Genomic DNA, 21,508 nt, shown 5'->3' on the forward strand with positions numbered 1-21,508 from the left:
AAAACAAAACAAACCCAGCCAGCCAGCCAGCCAGCCAACCAACCAACCAACCCAATAGCTTATTTTAAATCCCCTGCAAAGGACACTGTATGCCCATGGTCTTCCCTTTGCTTAAACCACCTCTTGTATGTTTGGTGCTGGGGAATGGGGGTGGAGGGTGGGGATGTGGGATGGGATGGGCAGGTGGAGTGTTCTTTTTCTGTTGCTCCCATATGCCCAGGTCCCATCTCCTTTCATTCCCACCCACCTTGTCATCCTAGGTCATCTCCCCCTAAAATGCCCCCTAGATCCTCTGCCAGTCTGCAGTGATGGAATGGTCTCCCTCCCTCCCTCCCTCCCTCCCTCCCTCCCTCCCTCCCTCCCTCCCTCCCTCCCTCCCTCCCTCCCTCCGTGATCATTTTTAGAGCCCTGGTTGCTTCCAGGCTTTTCCTAATTCTCTATTGGTTTTCCTTTTCAGGCCATAATTTTAAATATAATCGTTGCTCTCTCAGTACATGGTGAATCCCTTGCAGAACCTTCCTCTAGGGGGCTGAGGTCAGGATCAACAGGGGTTGGGTTGGCCTTATTTATCTCCTGGTGACATCCACGGTGTTCAGCACAGTGCCTTTATACACAGTAGGAAAATTGTGTTTGTTTTCTTCTTTAAGCAAACAAACGGATTTGGTGCATGTAAAGGGACCAGGCAAAGACTGACTCCTGCCTCACGTATGGGCTGTTCCTGCTCTTGCCCCAGGCCAAGAAGAAATGGTTCGTGCCAAGTGGAAGGTGATTGTTTCACTGATCCTGTTTATGGTCAGCCCTGGTGATGGACTGTTTCACTCCGTATACCGAAGTATCCTTGTTTCCCAGTCCTTCAAGGGGAATGCAGGACAGCCTCTTTTTCTTAGCCCGTACATCAAAAACGGGAAGATCAAGGAGGGTAAGTGTTGCACAGGAAACTGCTACTACCTTTTAAAGTTCGTTTTATTTCATTTTACTGCTCTCTACTCCATGGTGTTTTAAAAGCTATCCTCTAGCACCCAAGATGAAAAATACACGCCAGCATTTTATTCAGTTGTTTTATTTCAAATACTGAGAAGATATCACTCAATGTCCTATATTATCTGAGTTGGAAACTAACATGAGATAGTTGGGGGAAAGAATATCTATGTGCTTAAGCATTTCTCACCATAAAACCAGTGAGTGTCGCAAAGCCGCTACAAACCTTGCACCTTGTACCTTTCACCTGTCATGAACTCATTCACACTTGTCAAGCAAGTAAGGAATGCTCAAGTGTGGAGACTGAGGTAGGAATTCCAAGGATCTGCCAGAATTCACAGGGATGTCAGTTGACAGATGTGGGCCCCATACTCACAGGGCTTCCCTCCACTCACTCTGCAGTGCCTCTCCCCTGGCATGTTACCACACCCACACCTAGGTTTCCTTGTTAGTAAGGTGGAGATTTAACAGCTTGCACAATTGGAAAGAACGTCAGGGAAATCTAGTGAGAAAGAAACTGAGAAAAACCCCTATATTTGTAAATTTATTCTAAAATCTTAGTATTTGCATAGGCTTCCTGAAGAGACCACCAGGGGGTTAATACCTGTCAGTTAATAGAAAGAAGTCACTTGTAGTCTTCTTAGACTAACGTGTATGGTCACCTCTGCTCTTACTGCATCTTGGTCCTTGGATAAGTCACTGTGGTCACAAAAACCCCTCATCTGTGGGAACTCAGTTGACCCCTGAGCTACAAATAGTACACAGCCTCTGGTGCTGAGGAACTGTTTGTACAATGAAGCAGAATACTGGGATGGTGGCCAGAAAGAGTCGAGGAAGGGTCTCAAAGAGGAGACAGACAATGAGTGTTTGTTGAAGGAAGGGGCGGGTGAGGTGGGATCTGAGGAGCCGCTGGCAGGGACCGGGTGGGAGAGCTGCAGAGGAGGGACTTGTCCAGGACCGAAGCCTTGCCTAGAGCAGCTGGAGGGTCAGATGGGATGGAGGATGGACGAGACCAAAAGTTTCAGGAAAGTGATGGGTTCAAAGATCAAAAGTAAGTCTCAACACTCTACAAGGACGTTTAAAACAAAGCAGTTTGCTCCTTGGAAGTGTCCTCATAGTCAAAAGGCCGTCACCCTTTCTGATTTCTTGATAATCAAGCGGTTTGAGTCCTGCCTTCATGGCTTCTCAGTGAAGTCTGCACAAGCTCTGAGGTTTTGCCAACTCTTTGCTGCAAGAAGGTGAAAAGCCTTCACTGTGTAATCCGAACACTTAAAAAAAAATGATTCACTTTCACTTTCTGCACAAGATTCACAGAAAGATGGCCACCTGGTCACATATAAAGATGTATTTGAGTCAGAAATACATCATCAGTACACCTGACTCCGCAGTACCAGTTTGCACTTGGTTCGGCTTCCTTAATAACTTGAGACTGATGCTCAGATTCGTCTCATTAATAAGTAAGAGGAAAAACATTTAATGTAGTTAAACAGAAAAGGTCACAGTATCCAAAGTCTTACCCAGCTTCATGCCAGGAAGTGGAGACTCAGACATCTTACAGGATTTACCCAAAGGGGAAGCAGGTCTCAGAGCAACCCGAAAAAAGAACATATAGTTACTGTCCCCATTGTGAAGATGAGAAAATCAAGGATCTAGGAAAATAAATATCTTGCCCAGAGCTGTAAAACCAGGAAGTGGCAGATCTGGGATTAGAACCTCTTGCCTGCCAGCCACACCACGAACAGCTGTGCCACATAACCATCTCCTGATTCGAAGCTATAGGTAAGAAACCAATGGCCCAAGAGGGTCTGTGTGCACATTGAATAAGGGAGGCAGCTAAGCAAACACATTAAGTCAGAGATGCCATGATGTGTCTGTGCCCTGCATGTGGCAGAACCAAGTGGGGAACACTGCAGAATTCCCACAAGCAACGAGTTATCCTGTCCTGCCCCTTGCTGCTTGTCTGGCCTTCCACCGTCATCATGCGCACACACAGAAGTGTGTGTTCTTTCATGCTTTGGTAGCAAGCCCGGCAGATCTGCATCTTATGAGTGGCAGCATTGGCGACACTGACTGATATGTAACTTCTATTGCTAAAGTGGTGTTTCACACTCAGAATCTCTGGATGGGATTTGAGCGGTAGATCCAGAAACTGGCACATCTGGGGACTCAGATGCTGCCCGACAACATAATTAAGGATCATTTTATTCATCCGCTTTCCTGAAAGTTCAGGGAGCTATGGACAGATGGTCAGCTCCCTCTTTAAATCCCTGCTGTTAATGGGATCAGTCAAAGCTGCAGGAATGGGAGCCTTAACATCGCAACAGAACATTGTCGAGATAAACAGTAGTTCAAAGAAAGACAAGGGGAATTTTTAATTTTTTAATGCCCAATTAGCTAGCTTAATTTTACATAATTGTAATTGCATGTTTGTTTTCTCTGAGGCTAAAATAGATCCTTACGTTCTGGAATAAAATGAATGCAAAACTTTAGCATCTTTACAAACATCATGTTTTTGCAAATTCTAAAGGATACTTTGGTATTGGGTTCTAATTTGTTGCTTGTGGAATGGAATTGTGCTGTCTACACTGGGGGTGGATCTATGTATACCACAGTTGGCTGGTTGACTCCTTCTCTGGCTACACTCCAACTGTTCTCAGAGTGTTAATGTCACAAATCCTGGCGACAGCAGTAAACAGAGGAGAAGGAAGTGAGTTGGTTTCAAAGAAACCTTTTTCCTTTTCTTCCTTCACGGTTTTAAAACATTTGTATTGTGTGTCACAGTGACAGGAAGATTAAAAACTGCGTGCGGAAGCCTGTTTTTCATACTCCATTAACAGATGAGTCTGTTGGATGAAAGGCACATCCAAGCATATTTAAAATTCATGTTACTTGTTATCTTACTGTGAGTTGGTGGATGGGATGAAATGGGGCAAAACCACTCTTCCACTGAATAGAAGAGGAGTCTTCAAGATTTGTTAAGACAGTGACAAGGTCTGTCTTCCAGAGGGGTTTGTAGAAACACTAATTCTGGTGCAGTGTCAGTGGCCGCCCATACATTTATTCATTCATCTGCCCATTCATTATTATTCATTCATTAAAGAGTATTTGTGTAGTGTCTTAAGTATGTGAACCTAAATTATGCTATGTCCCAAGGGTTCAGAGATTAAGCAAGACAAATTCCCTGCCTTCCTACAGCTTCAGCTGGAGGAGAAAAGGGGCAGGACATGTTTAAGTACAAGTTAGTAGAGATGTAACTTAGGCATTCCCAGGAGGGAGGGACAAGTGAGCAGGCAAATCCATCTAAAGCCAGCCTGCAGACCCTGTGCTGCTCAGGTCTCAGAGACAGATTGATCCAATCGTCTCTTGCCCATAGTCCATCCCCCGCAGCTCCTGTCTATTACCCACTTTCTCTTTTTCTCGGTGTACTTTGACTTCTCTCATTCTTCTCTGTCTTCTGCCCTGAATCCCGTGTCGCCCGGGACCTCTGGTTTGTAACTCACTCATTCCAGACTCAGTTTTAATTCTTGGTCATTCTTTTTGGGGAATGAATGTTTGTCTGATGTTGAGAGGATGGTTAATAGACTTGCTTAAGGTATCTCTTCAGCATTTTAATGGATTTCCCACCTTGGCATGTGATCTTTCATTGCTTTGAGGGTAGAAGAGGGAGAAATGATAGGTGGAGGGAAGAATTATGATAGCTGAGGCAAGACCAGTGTCTTAGTCAGTGTTAACACTGACTGCTGTCACAAGACACCATGGCCATGGAAACTCTTGTAAGAGAAAGCATTTCATTGGGGCCTGATTAAAGTTTCAGAGGCTCTTAGATCATTATTATCATGGATGGAGCATGAAGGCGTGTGTTCCTGAAGGCAGGCATGGTGCTGGAGAAATAGTTGAGAGTTATAACCTGATGGGGGAGGTGGGGATGGAAACCTCAAAGCCCACCCCAGTGACACACTTCATTTAGCAAGGCCACACCTCCCAGTCCTTCCCAAATAGTGCCTGGAGACTAAGCATTCAAATACGTGAGCCTATGTGGACCATTCTTATTCAAACCACTGTTGTCAGAGAACATTGTATTTCTTTTTTCTCTTTTGCTTTTTCTCATTACAGCCCTTTCCCTTTTCTCCCTTGTTACTTCTGTTGCTGCAACTGATTCACACAAACCAAGCAGCTTATAAACAATGACAGGTTATTTAGCTTGAAGTTCTGAAGGCAGAAGAGTCCAAGGTCAGAAGCCAGATCTGGTGATGTCATCCTGAATATGGTCACTTCATAGAGCCCTGGACCAGCCCAGGCCATCATAGCAAGACAGGAGGTCCTAACTTGTGGTTCTTCTCTTCTGATACAGCCATAGCCCTATTGGATTAGGGCCCCACCCTTGATGGTTGCATTAACATTCATCGCCCACCAAAGCTTGGTTCTCAAATACTAAATTTTTGATACCTCAGATTGAGGACTCAGTTCCCAAAATGAGTTTTGGTGGGGACATTCAGACATAAGTAAGAGAGACAAGTGCCCCTGGAGATTGAGTGGGGGCTCTAGTTAAGCAATTCTGCCTGGGACAATTTGGGAGAGCCCAAACTGGGCAAAGCTTCCAGACAACTGTGCTTCCTTCAGGGATAACTTTGCACAGGCTAACGAGACCCACCTCCTGTAGACTGACACCTTTGTTTATGTTAGGTTCCCTCCTAGGCACTTTCATGAGCACTTTTTGTTGTTCTTCCCCAGAAAGCGTGTAGTTGGGTAATCAGTGTGTGCATTTTGTACAAGAAGAAAGACAGTCTTGGAGATGAAGTAAGTGACTTCATCAGGGATTATAAGCCAGGTCTGTCCGACAAAAGCAGGCTAATCCCGCTGGACCCTCAGACCACTTCCCATTGAGACCTATCTTTTGTGTCACCACTGTCTCCTCCCGCAGCTGCTGCCTCATCTCAATCAAAACAGGACATTTACAGACAGCAGTAGCTATGTGCAAGGCAGACTCTTTGTCTTTTCCTTTTCTTTCCTCGTGTGTATGTATCATGTGTATGGATGAGCCTTAGCGTGAAGTCCAGAGGACAATGCTGGTGTTATGCTCAGTGATAGTATCCATTTCCTTTGCAACAGGGTCTCTGATCAGTCTGAAACACACTGATTTGGCTAGACAGCCGGGCCAGGAAGCCCCTGGGCTCCTCCTACCTCTGCTTCCTCAGCACTGAGATTGCAAGCACCCATCACATACGCCGACTCTTTATGTGGGTCCCTGGGATCCAAGTCAGGTCCTTATGCTTGCCAGGCAACTGATGGAGCGATATCCTGAGCCCCTAAGCTGGCTTCTCTTGACAGGCATGTACATGATGACTCCGTGGTCCTGCAGACCCATAAGGGATGTGCCTGTCTTAGTTGAGAAACCGCAGCACAGAGGAGGCTGGCTGCTGCCTCCTAGGGTCACAAAGCTGGCCAGGCAGTTGTGCTGGGGGAAACAAGCAAAGAGGTCAGAAGTGCACCTCCTAGGAAAGGCATGCCTGTTTCCAAAACAGAGCTTAGGGCTTCAACGCTGTGGTATGTGGGAGAAAGGTCCTGGATTTAACATTACTTCCTGTGTGTTTGACTAGTCTTACTATGGTAGATTTCTAGGGTTTTTTTTTTTCTTTCTTTTTTTTTTTCTGTCACTAATGTGGCTGGCTGCCAGGTAGGGCAGAGATGCCCACCACAGTATCATTAGTTGGTGGCATGTTGACCTCTCAAACCGTCTCCTGTTTAATTTGTCTCAGAGTGATATACCATTCTGGAGTGATTCTTCCCTCAAGGACACTTCTCTTCCTCCCAGCCTCCCTTCTGCTCCTGCCCATATGCTCTAATGCCCTCTACTGGTTCCCTTTCTGCCCTGTTCCTCATTGCTTCTCTTTCACTTCTTGTTCGCTATACCTAGGACTCAGCGGATCTTCCAATAGCAGGCAGTCAGGAACAGCCTGGTGACCTGGCTGTGGCTCCTGGGGAGGGGTTGAGGTGCCTCAGTTCTTCTTCAATGCTGGGAACCTTGGGCAAATTACCCAACCTTTCTTTGTTTTTCTGGTGTCATGGGCTTGCAATTCTTAGCTTCCATCAGCATCAGCTCATCTGAGGCTTTCACTCATGACTGAGCCATGCCCTCTGTCTCATTTCCTGTCCCCTTTGCTGGAATAAGGGCCTCTCCCTCCCACAACGTCCCTGTTCTACTTGGCACCCTGCATAACCAAGAGGTCACTCAGGCTTGATGCCTGCCTTTAGCCATTTGGAACCCCTCAGGCCCAATCCTTAAGAGACCAGTAGACTTCGTGCCCCTATTAAAAGGTGGGGCCCATAGGCTGCCCCGAGAGTCCCAGCTGCTTAGTCTGTTTCCCTGTACCTTGTGGGTGCATCTGCCATTCAGTGGGCGAAGTGGAAACACCCGTGATACTAACGTGATATCAACAAGAAAACCACAAAGACTTGGATCCTGACCCCTTTCACCTTCCCTTGACCTTGGCCTCACTGTAAATAGGAAGTCTGGGAGCCGCTGGAGGGGGCTGGGACCTGTGTTCTGAGTACCCCTCATGTCGGCCCCCTCTTAGCTTCTCATCTTGGCCTGATGCCTGCAAAGGTCTCTCCCAGCCTAGGCAGGCTCATAGAACATGTTCTCTAGTCCTTCCCTGTATTTTCTCTCCCCTCACCAGGGCAAAGGAAGAGCATGGTCAGTCCGTTCCCTGGAATGAATGACAAGAGTTATGCCGGCTACATCACGGTGAACCAGACTTACAACAGCAACCTCTTTTTCTGGTTCTTTCCGGCTCAGGTAGGTGTCCAAGGCCTGCAGCGGAAAGCAGGGAGCAGCTTACCCCAGATGGAGTGTGAATACTAGCTCACAGACCCCTGGGTTTTGTTGTTATTTGTTTTCGGGTGTGTTCCTGTGCATGCACACTTGTGCGTGGGTACATGTGCACATGCGTGGGTGCAAGTGTGAGCCCTGACTCTATTCTTTGAGACAGGGTCTCTCACTGAACCCAGTAAGCAGGCTGTCCACCAGCCCCAGGGATCTGTTTGCCTCTGTCCCTGAAAGGCTGAGGTTACAAGTCCATCTTTTTATGTGGGTCCTGAGGATCCAAATGTGGGCCCTCACGACCTCATGACAAGCACGTTCCTCACTGATCCATATCCCCAGTCCTGTTCGCTTTCCTTGTTTAAAGTTAACATACAGGTTAAATACTAGGATAACATTGACGTAGTAACAGATTTCATTATGGAATTTCTATACACAATTTGTTTTGGCTGATTCTCCTGCATTTCTTCGTCCCCTCTGCCCTTGGTTATGTACCCTTCTGCCCCAGTTGTCTTTTTAGGCCATATAATCTATTACCCTCCATCCCTTTCCTCAAACTTCTATTTCCTGAAAGGCTTAAGAATCCTTGAAGAAAACATTATTTTTTAAAAAATAAAATAAACAAATATTTATGGAGACTCTAACTTAGCCTCACCCCCTCCTTATAGTGACATCTCCCCTTATAGTAACACAGCAACCTTCTTTTTGTTACAGTCTTCCGTTTATCTTTCCATTGCTATCTTATTTAAATAATATTTGGGACAGGGCAGGCATTGGAGAGAGTCCGAGGAAGGTAAAGAGCTAACAGGTCACAGTTCACTTGTGACCTTTCAGGGGCCTTCTCAGTTTCCACCTGGGAGACAGAGGATAGACTCTTTTCAGACTCCCCAGTGAGGTTTAGCTCATTCCCACGTTACACAGTTCTTTGTGAACAAGACACATTAAGGTTGAAGGTACCTTTGGGGGGGCCCGGGGGCAGATGCTGAGGCACTGAAACACATTAAAGCCCACCGCAGAGCTGCTTTCGAGTCTTATCTGCCAAATTGGATTTGCTTTAGAAGCTGGAGAAAGCAAAGCGAGGCCTATCTCTGCGGAGGTTGGTATTCATATTTGCATATGATCTGCATACAACAGTGTTGCATATTTAATAACTTGGTAAATTGCTTCAGCCAGTGTCTCTCTGTGAACTTGAATAGCTTTTTACTGGGACTGTCCTGCTGTGTTCTCTTGACTTGCTTCTCTTTCCTAACCGCATGACTTCTGATCATAGTTCACCTCATAGCAGTCTGTCTTTTGGAGAGTGGGGGTAGGCAGTGGTTTTGGTTGGGTCTTTGGACCCTCACTGTCTCTGGTAGGCTTTCCTGGACTCTAGAGGGGTTCTTGTTTCTTTGTTCGTGTGCCTGTTAGGTAAGTGAGGAGCCCAGAGTTTAGGGGAGAGGCTTGTGTTGAGGATGAGGACAGATGGGGAGAAGTGGCTATGTTCAAGGTCAGCACTTGGGCATGAGAACAGTCTTTCTCCTGAGATGCCTGCCATTGAGAGAGTCCAGCTGGCAGGGAGATTGAGGTGTGCTTCCCCCCACCCCCACCCCCCGCCACCATGAGGAGCCCAGCTGGCCTGAGCCCAGCAGGATGAAGGATGCTAACAACAGCCCAGATGTTGCAAGGCCACTTGACCTACATGAGACCTAAAACTATGACATCATTTCACTACACAGAGGCTTGCCTTGTGTTTCTGTCCTGCACTTGTTTTAGAGCTCAGCTTTATCTGTGCATCCTTATCAGCTCTAAAGGCTTCCGAGGGTACCTAGCAGGACTCTGCCTTGCTTCTTGCTGGCTTTTCCTGTGTGTTTCTCCCCTCCACACCTTGTCCTCTCGTTTCTTTATTTGCTCCTCAAACCCCAAGTTTCTTTGAGGTTTTCATGCATGACTTAGGAAACACACACACACACACACACACACACACACACATATGTATATTGAAGTTTTGTTTTGTTTTGAGATGGGGTCTTGCTATGTAGTCCAGGCTACCCGTGAATTAGTGGTGATTTTCCTGCCACAACCTCCCCAGTGTACCACCACACCTGGATATTTAGCAAATTTGAATCCACACACACAAGTCATACAGCTTTATTGGCTACCATGTGATATTTTGATACATCTGTACACTGTGAGATGTTCGTATATCAGTGCGGTGTTCAAATGTAGGTGTGCGTGTTTATCTCTTACAAGGAGTTATTTCTTTGTGCTGGAAATGTTCAAAAAAATTTCTATCATTTTTGGAATGCATAGTGCATTATTGTTATCTCCAGACATGATGCTGTGCAGACACCTGGAACTTCTTTCCTATTATACCGTAGTACCCATGGAGATAAATTTGAGGATTAAACCTTGTCCCAGTCTTCCCTCCCCCTTCCTTTGTTCAGGATACTGCTCTGTCCCACAGTGGTCCCATCTTCATCAGAAAGAAGTGCACATAGCAGACAACCCAGGTGGGGGCAGGCGTCTGCAGGGTGTGGGTGAACATGGGGGTCAGCTGTCCCAAGCCTCCTTGGCATTTCACACAGGTCTGGGGGGGGCGGTCAGCCTTCCTCTCATCTCCCCTTTCTCTATGACCCCCCACCTCCACCCCAGCTGATGAATGGAGCTTCAGTCTCTCCTTTCTCTTCTACTTTGTCTAACCTGGCTTTGTACCAAGAAGTTCTTCATTGATGTCTGAATGTTGCATCTTTAGCAATTATTTAGATTTGGGAAACCAGTAATTAGTAATGAGAAAAGATTAGACCCAAACAATAGAAAGAAAGGAGGTTTTTCTTTTCTTCTGTTTCTACCTGGCAGGCCTGGTCTAGCTTACCTTTGTCTGTTGGACTACAAAAGGGGGTGCAGTTTCCTTAGCTCCATGGCTTTGAGGTTGGTCTATTGGCTTGATAGTTTCCCCTCCTGAATTAACTGAGAACATAGCAGGTCACCCACGAACCGAGCAACGGTCCTTCCGATTAAGTTCTGTAGCCATAAATACATCCTAAGATGGTTCCAGAAGTCCTGCCCATGTGCCGTCTCAGATCAAACGTCTTATGCGTAGGACTCTGTGGGAAGTGCATGTAAGCTGAGAAGGCAGAGTTTATGAAAAGGCCCACGGTGTGGGCAGGTGTAGCAGGGAAAGACTGGGTACCAATTCACAGGCACAACCAGGTGTCTAAGGCTAAGGCTTCCAGCTAGGAAATAAAAAAAAACATGGTGGGGCAGATACAGCACCCCAGGAGAAGCAGCTGTCAACCATGAGGAATGTCCCTTTCATTTGGTAGAAATATGAGTTCCTTGCCTGTCCCAGGGAAGCAGCTGACATTGTCATCAGGGGAAAAATGACTCCCTTTTAAAAATGAGGGTAGCGAAAATAGCGATCCAGGAAGGATGCTGCACTCAGAGCATCCTCTGAGTCATTTTCTGTATGCTGTTTCTCAAATTAGTTTTGTTTTCCTGTTATTTCTGCGAGATTCCCCTGTTATTGTCTACAAATCAGTGCATAATGAATTCCAGAAGTCAAAAAATCAGTGTGCAGTGGAAATACTGTAGGGGAAGCAGCATGCTCTGTGCCTGGGCTGGGGGCTGGGCAGCACACTGTACTCAACAGAAGCACACACCTCTGGCGGCGGCTGCTAGGAGCTGTGTGCCAAAGCCCCTTGATCCTTTGCCTGAACCAGAATTTAATGCTTAATTTTGGGGCTGGACATCTCTGCTTTTGACCACTGTGTGTCACATCCCTAGAAAAGTAATCTTAGAAGGTCCTGGGGTATAGAGGTTGGAAGTGGGGCCTCTTGAATTAGTCGAGCTTGTATGCATGTGATGTGGCCAGCCATCACTTACCCACATTTCCTAACAGCATCAAATATCTGCCGTCTCAGTTCACAGTGAGACTCAGGACACCGCCTGACCTGGGTATCAAGACGAACGAGGCTATGGAGCCTGCTGATTAGAGGAATCCAGACTCACAATAAACACCGCCTTTATTGTTATGTCCTTGTGACTATTATTGCCATTATCTCTTTGGTGACACCAGTTGCCACCGATACTGACCCAAATGAATTATGGTTTGTGGGCTTTAAAGAAAATAGAGGGAAATTGCAAATCAGAAGGCCCCAGTCACCAGGCAAGAATGTGGATTAATTGCTACTGGATAAGGAAAGTACTAAGTGAAATTGGGATTTGTCACACTTCAGGAGATAAAGAGGCGTCTGAAGCTGCCTTCATTGGCAAGAGATAGCCAGGTTTTGACCTTATCTTGTAGGAACACCAGTAATTTGAAGTGTTCAGAGTTAGTCCAGCCTCTTTCCTGAGGTCCACCCGGTGTTCTTCTGGCAGAGACAAGGCATGACTCCTGGTGTGTTTGTTTGTTTGTTTTGCTGGGGGTGGGGCAAGTGCTTATAAAGGAGCTGGAGACTGTGACATCTGTGAGGTTAGTCTGGGACCAGCCTATGAAGAGATGCTCACTCAGGAACCTGCAGGTTGGACCTTCCAAAGTCAGATAGCAGGAAAAGGAAGGTGACAGAGGGTTAGGCTACCAAGAACTTGGAGCTCAGCCATCAGAGAATAGCAAAGGTTGGCTCTAATACTCTTGGTCTAGGTTGGTGTTTTCTGGTAGTGGAGACAGATGTTCTAAACTGTCCTGAGAATCCACTGGACAGCTTGTCTTGGGAGTGGAGGTGGAATCAGAGGCTCCCGATCTGTGGCCTGTAGCCCCTCCTCAGAGGATGCGAACTTCCTCAGTAGCAGAGTATGTGTGGAAGAGAAGAGAGGATCCAGACTTTGTTGCTCATTAGAACCAGCTGGAAGCTTCAGAAGAGCGACTGCTGCTTCCTCTCCGGCCCCCACTCATCCAGGTTCCAGAGGTCAAAGCAGCATTTCTAATGCGCTCCACATCTATCCTGGTACAGCCTGTCAGAGGTCTTGAACTTAGGGGGAAAAAACCCCGGAGGTCAAGCTACAGGGACTGTTCCAGGTCTGCAATTCTTAGTTGTTTAACTTGGAGCCGGGCATTTATTCTCCCTGGGGTTTGGGGTTTCATTAAAGTAAGGACTGTCAACCTAGTTGATGTCTAGGTATGTGTCTTAGTTCTATAAGAGACTTTCAACTAGAGCTATCCTGCCAGACATCACCCTGTCTCTGACCCACAGACAGCACAAGAGATGCTATGTTATCTTAATAAAAACAAAAACAAAAACAAAAAAACAAAAAAAAAACCCAGTAAGGTTTGGGTGGTGAAGGCCTTGTTCCCTTGGGGTGAGCTATGGTATTTTGTGACAGTTGGCATCTACTTACTAAATCATGGGATGGAGATCTAGGCAGTAATGATTACTGCATGAGTTGGGCACAAGTGGGCATCCTTGCTTGTTTGGCATCTCTGGTCTAATTTACCATGACCCACAATAACAGCTTTAAACATTTTTGCTATTGGGTGGCTATGTCAGTAGAGGGCGCTGGAGGGACACCAGGGCCCAAAGCTGCCTTTTTCTGTTCCTTGTTCTGTGTTTTGCTGCTCAGTTCAGGGACACTCTTATTTGTTCACTCAGACCACCAAGATCCTCTGCCTAGGTGACCATCCAGCTGCAGTCAGCTTACAGCCAGGAAACCCAGGGAACTTAGTCACCAAAGGTTTGATCCTAGGCCTTCTTCAAGGAGGTCTGGAGCAAACCTTAGGGAGTTCACACTCCTCTTTATGGGACTGACTCTCAGTGTAGGCACTCAATATAGGACACTCTAGACCAGTGTCCTCTTTACACACCTATGGAGAAATCTCCATTGTGTGTGTTTTTTTGTTTGTTCGTTTGTTTTTGTTTTTGTTTGTTTGTTTGTTTGTTTTGGTTTCTCTGTGTGGCCTTGGCTGTCCTGAAACTCACTTTGTAGACCAGGCTGGCCTCGAACTCAGAAATCCGCCTGCCTCTGCCTCCCAAGTGCTGGGATTAAAGGCGTGCGCCACCACACCCGGCTTGTGTGTGCTTTTTGTACAGTCTTCCCTGTTCTCTGGAAGACACAGGAAGCTTACGGGCATGTTGATCTCGGGTCAGCTAGCTGGCCTTCTGTCCAGTTCTCCTCAATGTTGTCTGAGTCTCCTATGGCTATAGTAGATATGCATCTTGGAGCAGGCTTACACACCAGTGTTTCTGGCTTAACAAAGTAGCTGGTTAATCATGCAGGAAAATGATTCTGTGGCTCCTGTCTTATGCTTGGGTCCTGAGTGATATCACCACTCATTCTTTCTCTCAGTAACAGTCTGCCACAAGGAACCGAGAATGTTCTAAAAAGATCTCAGGAACTGGAGCAGCCAGCGTGACACTGACTCTTATTCTTGGCATGTCAGTATGCTTTTCTTCCTCAGGCACTTGACCAACTTGGTCAAACCATAGTTTCCAGGCTTCCTTGGCCTTAGTTATAGAACCAACAAGGATTCACTGGTGTGTGCCTAAAGGTCTAGTGTGATTGGCCAAGTTCCTATCAGGTGATCTTCCTTGATCCACTCAGCCAAGGATCATGTGATATAATATGGCCAATGGGCCTTTGCTATGATGAATGTAGGGCCCAGTTCTGTGAAAGGCATGTGGGTCAAAGGATTTCTCAAATTATATTTATTGCAAGTGGCTACAGAGCTACTGGGTCAGCGTCTTCATTGATGTTCTTGAGGCACCAAGGATCTGAAATAGCAAAACCATATGAAACAAAACAAAGTGGCCACAAATTGTAAGTTATAGACCGTTCTATTAACACGTATATTAGGACTCTGTAGAAAATTTTGTGTGTCCAATTGTCCATTGGGGAAATTAAAATTCTACACAAAGACGGAAGTTATTAACTTTTCCAGTCATCTTTCATCTTAGCTAGACTCAGAAATGAGACCAGACTCCCTCATTCACACTGCCTCTCACATTCCTTCTAAGCTATAGCTTTCTTGCCTGGGGCTCTAAGAAGCCTTCGCTGTCTCCTGGGATGTTTAGGGAAGAGCCTGGTGAGGAGTCTACGGGCTTGAGGCTGCCTCTTGATGAGGAGATAAGTCAACGCTTGATAAGAGCTCAGAGGAGGTTGGGGATGATCTAAGAGGACAGGGGGAGACAACTGAAAAAGTTAATTTTCCCTATGAATGATCACAGTTTAAAGACAGTTTAATGTTGTCAACAGGAAGCGCTGCGAGCCACCTTCCCTGGGAACACACGGCTGTCGTAAGCAAGCTGTTCACATGTGTTGGGACTATGTGTGTAGAATTAAAATGGTTCTGCCAAGCTACTCAATGATTCTGGTTACAAAACTAATTGCTTGAAATAAAAATCCGTTTCCTTGATCAACATGGCATGGCAGCGGAAGCATCGTAGGCACATGTGCGGCAGGGTGGGGGTCCACTCAGATGCACCGAGGGGGGATTTTAAGACTTTACCTTGGGTACTAATGACTTCACTTGAAGAGAGAACATGTTACGTAGAGCAAGCAAGCCTCCAGTCGTTGCATTTAGAACTACAGAGAAGGTGTCACTGACTTACCACAGCACACTTGCCACTTTAAGCCTTGAAGTCTGGCAGTGGTTGGCTGTTGCATCCTCTTATCTAGAGTGGTGTTTCTTAGTGGAAGGGAAGAAAGGGTTGGCTAGAAAAATGTATGCAGATTGGGTTCTGGCCAAAATACTGCCCCGACACGTGGTAAGCTGTTTAATTCCCAAGAGCCACATCAATAGAATTGTCTATGTAAAATACAACTACTAGTTAGATTGTTTTGTTTTACTGTATTCTTTTTCTCCATTTATTTATTTATTTATTCATTCATTCATTCATTCATTTTACGTCCTGATCACTGCCCTCCCTTCTGGTCCCCCCTCCCCTTATAGCCCCTCCTCCATCTCCCCTCCTCTTCTCCTCTGAGCGAGTGGAGGCCCCTCCCCGTAGGGATCCCCCCTCCCCCATCCTGGCATATCAAGTTTCTGCAGGGTGACCTCTCCCATTAAAGCCAGACAAGGTAGCCCAGCTAGAAGAACATATCCCACATACAGGCAATAGCTTTTGTTATAGTCCCTGCTCCAGTTGTTCAGGACCCACATGAAGACTGACCTGCACATCTGCTACATATATGCAAGGGGTCTGGGTCCAGCCCGTGCATGTTCTTTGGTTGGTGGTTCAGTCTCTGAGAGCCCCCAAGGGTCCAAGTTAGTTGACTCTGTTGGTTGTCCCTTGGAGTTCCTATCCTCTTCAGGGCCCTTAATCACTGGTCAGATTTTTGTTGGCTTGACACAAAATAAACACCTGGGAAGAGGGAATGTCAATTGGAGAGTTACATCTATCAGATTGGACTGTGGAGTATTTTCTTGATTAGTGATGTATGTGGGCAGGCGATCTTTGGAGGTATAAGAAAGCAGGCTGAGCAAGCCAATAAGCCATATTCCTCTGTGGCCATGGATTTGGTTCCTTCCTTGAGTGTTTGCCCCAGTTTCCTTTAATGATGGATTATAACATGTAAGATGAAATAAGAGCTTTCCCACCCCAGTTGTTTTTGGTCATGGTGTTTATAACAGCAATGAAAAGCAAACTAGAACAACCATGTTGATCGAAAGAACGGAAATCATTGTCTTTAGTCCCTGCTCCTAACATACTGACTCTCCATTTCAGCAACGTGTTGACGTGCAAATAGAAATCATGTCTACTGTGTCTTGTTATCTATCTCTGGCTGTAAAACTGGGGTCTGGTCTGGCTGGAGATACCTTTAAAAAGTCTACAGTCTGCATAGCTGACACTTGGAAGGTGACAGGCCACGTCAGGACCAGTTTAGATTTCAGGAAATTTGCTTCTATGAAGGCACACAATCGTTTTCTTTGTCCATCATCGACAGTAAGTAGTGGGATGTGCTGGTGTAGACAGTCTCACAAACAGAAGAGAAGAAGTGCCTGCTTGGGGCTGGCTGTTCATCCATCATGCAGGAAACACTGAGGAAAGAGTAGCCACCAGGGGTCACCAGAGGAATTGAGAGGCCAGTGGATAAACGGGGTCTAGTTCTTTTCCTTTCCCCTTACTTTCCCTCCCCCACTTTCTCCCTCCCCTCCCTCCCCTTTCTCCTCCCTCCAGAGTCTTGATTGGGTCTTTCTGTGTAGCCCAGGCAGTCACACTTCTGTCTTCACTTTCCTAGCAGCGGGGATTGCAGGCCGCCACGGTTGTCTGTGCACCAGGACAGGGCTCAGCCGCTTGGGCTCCACCCACTCGCAGGCCATCTGCTGTTGCTCTCCGTGTATCTCACAAGTCCAGAACTCCTCTGCTCCTTCGCATTTCATCGCGTCTTCCTTCTTTCAGTAGCTCTCGACATGTTTATACTCAGGCCCCTGACTCATTCATAAACTGTTTCTTTTCTTCATCTTCAAACAGGTAACTCTTTTCCCGGGGCGATTATCCATCTAAGCCATACATCCCAAGCTTGAATAGCCACCTCAAAAGCCCTGTCTTTGAGTCCTCAATCGCGTGCTCCTCTGCCCACCTGCCCATATATGTAGCTACACTTAGCTGTCTTCCCACTCATCAAAAACCCAACCTGAACTGACACTTTAAAAAAGGTAACACCAGACGCTGCCTGAATGAAGTGTTGTGACTGTACCTGCTGCTCATATAAATAACAACCTGTGTTTCCAGGCAGAGGGCACGGAGACACAGCGAAAGTAAGGCATGGATCAAGGACAGGCAGATATAAAACAGCTAGTCAGAACTCCAGTCCTGGCAGTGTGGCTCCCATAGCCACACTCTTTACAGAGTACTTTTTTTTTTTTTTTCCTGACTGTGAGTAGGAGCTAACCCACAGCTTGGGAGAGCAGACAGTGTGTGCTATTAGATGAATTTACACACTGTGCTCGATGCATGCGGCACGGTGGTGATGTGACTCACTGCTGTGGAGAGACACCCCACAACCTGAGGTCCAGTGACCACAGAAACAGCAAGGTCTTATCACTGTGCTGTGTCTACAGAGTATGTAATGTCCATAAGTGGAGCACGTGTGTAGAGAAGAGTCCTCAGACATCTCCATGACTAAGGTTAAGAAGTTAGACTTGGGACGGCAGGGGGTATCTTTAAAAATCCTTAATCCAGAGTCTATACCCCAGAGCCGAGAGATGGTGGGTCTGAATGTACCCACTATCAAACCTGAGGACCTGACGGCCCCCTGAGCTCCATGGCAGGATAGAACCAGCTCCCAAAACTTGTTTATTAATGCTCACAGGTGTGTGGTGCCAATTAATAAACAAATAAGCAAAAAAAAAATGGAATGAGATTTCAAAAGAAGTACTCTGCAATATAAAACGTATTGATGAAGAAAATTACTTTAAAGCTTTGAGATGGGAGACTTAAATGTCTTGAATCGTAGCTAAAGTAAGATTAATATTTTCAAAAGTCTGAATTCCATCCTACCTACCACTAATTAGCAGAAGTTCCTTATTTCAGTGGCCCCCACGTTTGCAGGGAGGTTTTGTTCATCATGTCCTTGTGCATTTCTCCTCTTTCCTTGGAGAAGGGCCTCACCTCACAAGTGAGACCTGGGTATGTCATGGATTATCTATAAGAATGTTATGCCGTTCGTGTGGGCCATAGCAAGTATTGTCTATCCTGGTTATGATGTCATGATTCGTCATGACATGCTATGGCTGACTCTTGGGTACATAGCATTAAATAGCACCTTCATATTGCAGCACCTGGTTCAGGTATGGCATCAGCGCATAGGCTGCTCGACTCATTGAAAGAGAAAGACACATGGTAGGGGTTGAGCTCTCTTTAAAACCAGGTGCTTCAAGGGCCGCTGCGCAACAAGGAGGCAGGTTAGCTGAGGTTGGAAGTCTGCTAGCATCCCAGGAATGCAGGGTGCTGTGCTTCATGGCCTCATGAGAACCCTGTTTGGCACATTGCTGTTTGACTTGTCCTGTAGTGTGGCCTCTTAGGACCAGGCTATTTTTTCTGAGTGTCTAGAGATAACCTTAACCCTGCCAGGTCACAGGAAGGTGAGGGAGAAGAGAGTATTGGAGATTAGTTGCCTAGGAGACTAAAAAAGCAGGCTCCCTATCATCTAGCAGGTCTCTAGCTGTTTCTTTGCTTATAAGAAACATTCGTTCGGGGAAAGCTGAGAGTGCCATCCTACTCGACACAGGGGTCAAGGGGTGGGATAAGGGGATTACAACTCCTGTGGCTTTAGTCAAGGCAAAGTCATTTGAAAAGAGATTATCCACATTATTTTAATCTACGACCAAGCTTGAGGGCTACTGGTCCACTGCAGTATATGACCCTAGAAAGGTTCTGAGGATTGGGTATTCTGAAGTCAGAACCCCAGCACCCCATACTTCCAAGAGGCTGGGAAGGTGGGGATGACTTCCTTCCTATTCTCCTTGTTTTCCTACCCCTTGTTATATGGAGTTTGATTTCAGTACTGGGTGAATGAAAGTATAGGGGGCTGGGGGTCCTGGTGAGTGACAGAGGTTCTGGGGAGAGGTTTTACTCATGTGGATAGGCAAAGCACACAGTGGCTCCAGGAAGGGCAGGCCAGGTGGACAGCATCACTCCACACAGATTTTCATCCTAGCGTTCAGGAAGGCTTGTATTGCTGCCATGGAGAGGGGTTTGGGGGCTTGGGGGTGGAGGAAGCTCAGGCTGGAGGAAGCAGAGGGCCAGGTCACCACAGCTACTTAGTAGTGAAGTAGAGCCAGAGCCTCCTGGTTCTAGGCCTCCCTCACAGCAGCTCTGAAACACCTCTCTCAGGTTGGGGTTTTCTGCTTTGACTTGACAGAGAAGGCCCCTCTCCCCGACACTGAATTTGTTCGTGGCGTGTCCATATTTGAGGCAGGACAATAAAGGAATGAAAAATAGACCAGGGATCATAGGGGCCAAAGGATTTAAACAAACAAACAAACAAACAAGCCACCAAGCTGAGCAGTCTCCTATTCTTCTATATGTAGATGATTTGAACACAGATCCCCTCTAGGTTCTTAACCTCCACCCTTCACGTGGGTGGCTACCATTTGCAGAACACAGCCACTCTACAGATTTTATGGAGAGTGTTCCCACTTCACCTCCAGTCCATACTGTAAACAATGGTGCCAGTTGCCTGTTTTACAGGAAAGTAAAGTCCACATGGCTTTGTGGATGTCTTACCCAGAGTCACCCATTTGGGGACGAGCAAAGCCTGGGCTTGAGCCTGGAGAGTTTGGAGCAGGTGTTCATCACTCACCCATAAGACTGAGCTGACAACTGAGTGGCTACAGGTCCGTGGACCGAAAGCCCAACCTCACTGTGGCTTCAGCACTTTCTGCCCACCCCACACCCCGTTATTATAGCCAATTATGTTTATTGTATCTGAATGTTCCAGGGCATTTGCTATGCCATTTAATGTCTTGACATTTGGGAGTGGGTTTGGAGCTAGCCCCTCATGGCAACGCTATTCTACAGACCACAACTGTTCCCAAGAACACTTCCAGAAAAGGCCCAGACATATGAGGGAATCAGACCTTAGGTCAGACAGGAAAGTCATACCCCTTAGGGATCTTCCTCCAGATTCCTGATAGCAGCTCCCAGTGATGGTCTCATAAGTTAATCTAGCCTCCCAGTACAGCTTCCTCACAATGCTCTGACAGGAGGAGTCCAGCTAACCTGGACTTTGGCGATGCCTGCTATTTGTGTGAGGCACTGAGGCAACTAGGAAACGGCAGGGGCTATTTGGTCCTTGGAGGATAGACCATGCAGATGGCACGATGCTGTCACGTTCACAGAAAGACACCAGCATTTGGGGCACATGTAAATCCCAAATAGTAAAAGGATTTATAGTAGAGTGGAGCCCTGAGGGCCAGAAGCATTCTAGAATGTTGCCGAGGATCTGGAAGACAGAGGCTTCATGCATTTGAGTGTACCCTGCAACCTTGGAGCAGTTTTGCTCACTGGCTTCTCTGTTCCCTCCAGATGCAGCCTGAGGATGCCCCAGTAGTCCTCTGGCTTCAGGGTGGACCTGGAGGTTCATCCATGTTTGGACTCTTTGTAGAACACGGGCCTTATATTATCACAAGTAACATGACCGGTAAGCGATGGTTGGACTGCTTTTCTCATGAGTCTTCTTCCACCCAGTATCTGCTCTAAAACTAACTTAGAATAAACACAAGAACCACTAGGAGTAGCAGAATGGTTCCAGATCATAGAAACCCAACTTTGTAGCACTGTCTGTCCAGAAGGAGGAGCCCCAGGATGAGTGTCCTGCCTAGCTTGCTCTCTCCTGAGAATGTGGGTGAAAGAGTCTAAGCTGTTTTCTGCAAGCCGACTGCTGACTCAAGCATTCTTGACTTACAAAAACAGTTGGTATTTATTACTATTTGGGTGAGCCTTCTTGCACGGGCTTAATAATGGTGGAATTATAACCCCCATTATCCACGGGAATAGAAATGTTTTATGACTCTGTCACTTCAATGAGCTGATGCCTTGAGAGCAGGATGCAGTGGGTGAGGTTGAAGTGGAGGAAGGGCTGGAGCAAGAGCCTCTGGCTGTGTCTCAGGGCAGACTCTATTCTTGTCTCTTTGGTCAGATAGTTTGCTTTTCCTGGGCCAGCATTCAAAGTGTGAACGAGTTTGTGACTCAATGTAAAAGCCTTTGGGCCAGCTTTGGTAGGGTTGTTCTCTTCAGCGTTGGGGAGGAGGAAGAGAGTCCAAGAGGATGGGTATAGGATGCCCTGCACCTAGGT

The 21,508-nt window shown here is 46.6% G+C and overlaps 1 protein-coding gene across 1 annotated transcript in view; it reads left to right on the top strand.

The window, feature by feature from the left end:
- The first annotated feature begins 659 nt into the window (after positions 1-659).
- The window catches only part of Cpvl (carboxypeptidase vitellogenic like), a 104,274-nt gene continuing 83,425 nt past the window's right edge, over positions 660-21,508 (top strand). The window contains exons 1-3 of the mRNA XM_029478808.2: positions 660-919; positions 7,656-7,774; positions 20,740-20,854. Of these exons, the coding sequence (XP_029334668.1) occupies positions 745-919; positions 7,656-7,774; positions 20,740-20,854 (409 nt within the window). The 5' untranslated portion in view covers positions 660-744. The remainder of the gene's footprint in view (positions 920-7,655; positions 7,775-20,739; positions 20,855-21,508) is intronic.

The sequence above is a fragment of the Mus caroli genome, unplaced genomic scaffold (genome assembly GCF_978045245.1).
Source record: "Mus caroli unplaced genomic scaffold, Mus_caroli_1 scaffold_7, whole genome shotgun sequence".
Taxonomy (NCBI): Eukaryota; Metazoa; Chordata; class Mammalia; order Rodentia; family Muridae; genus Mus; species Mus caroli.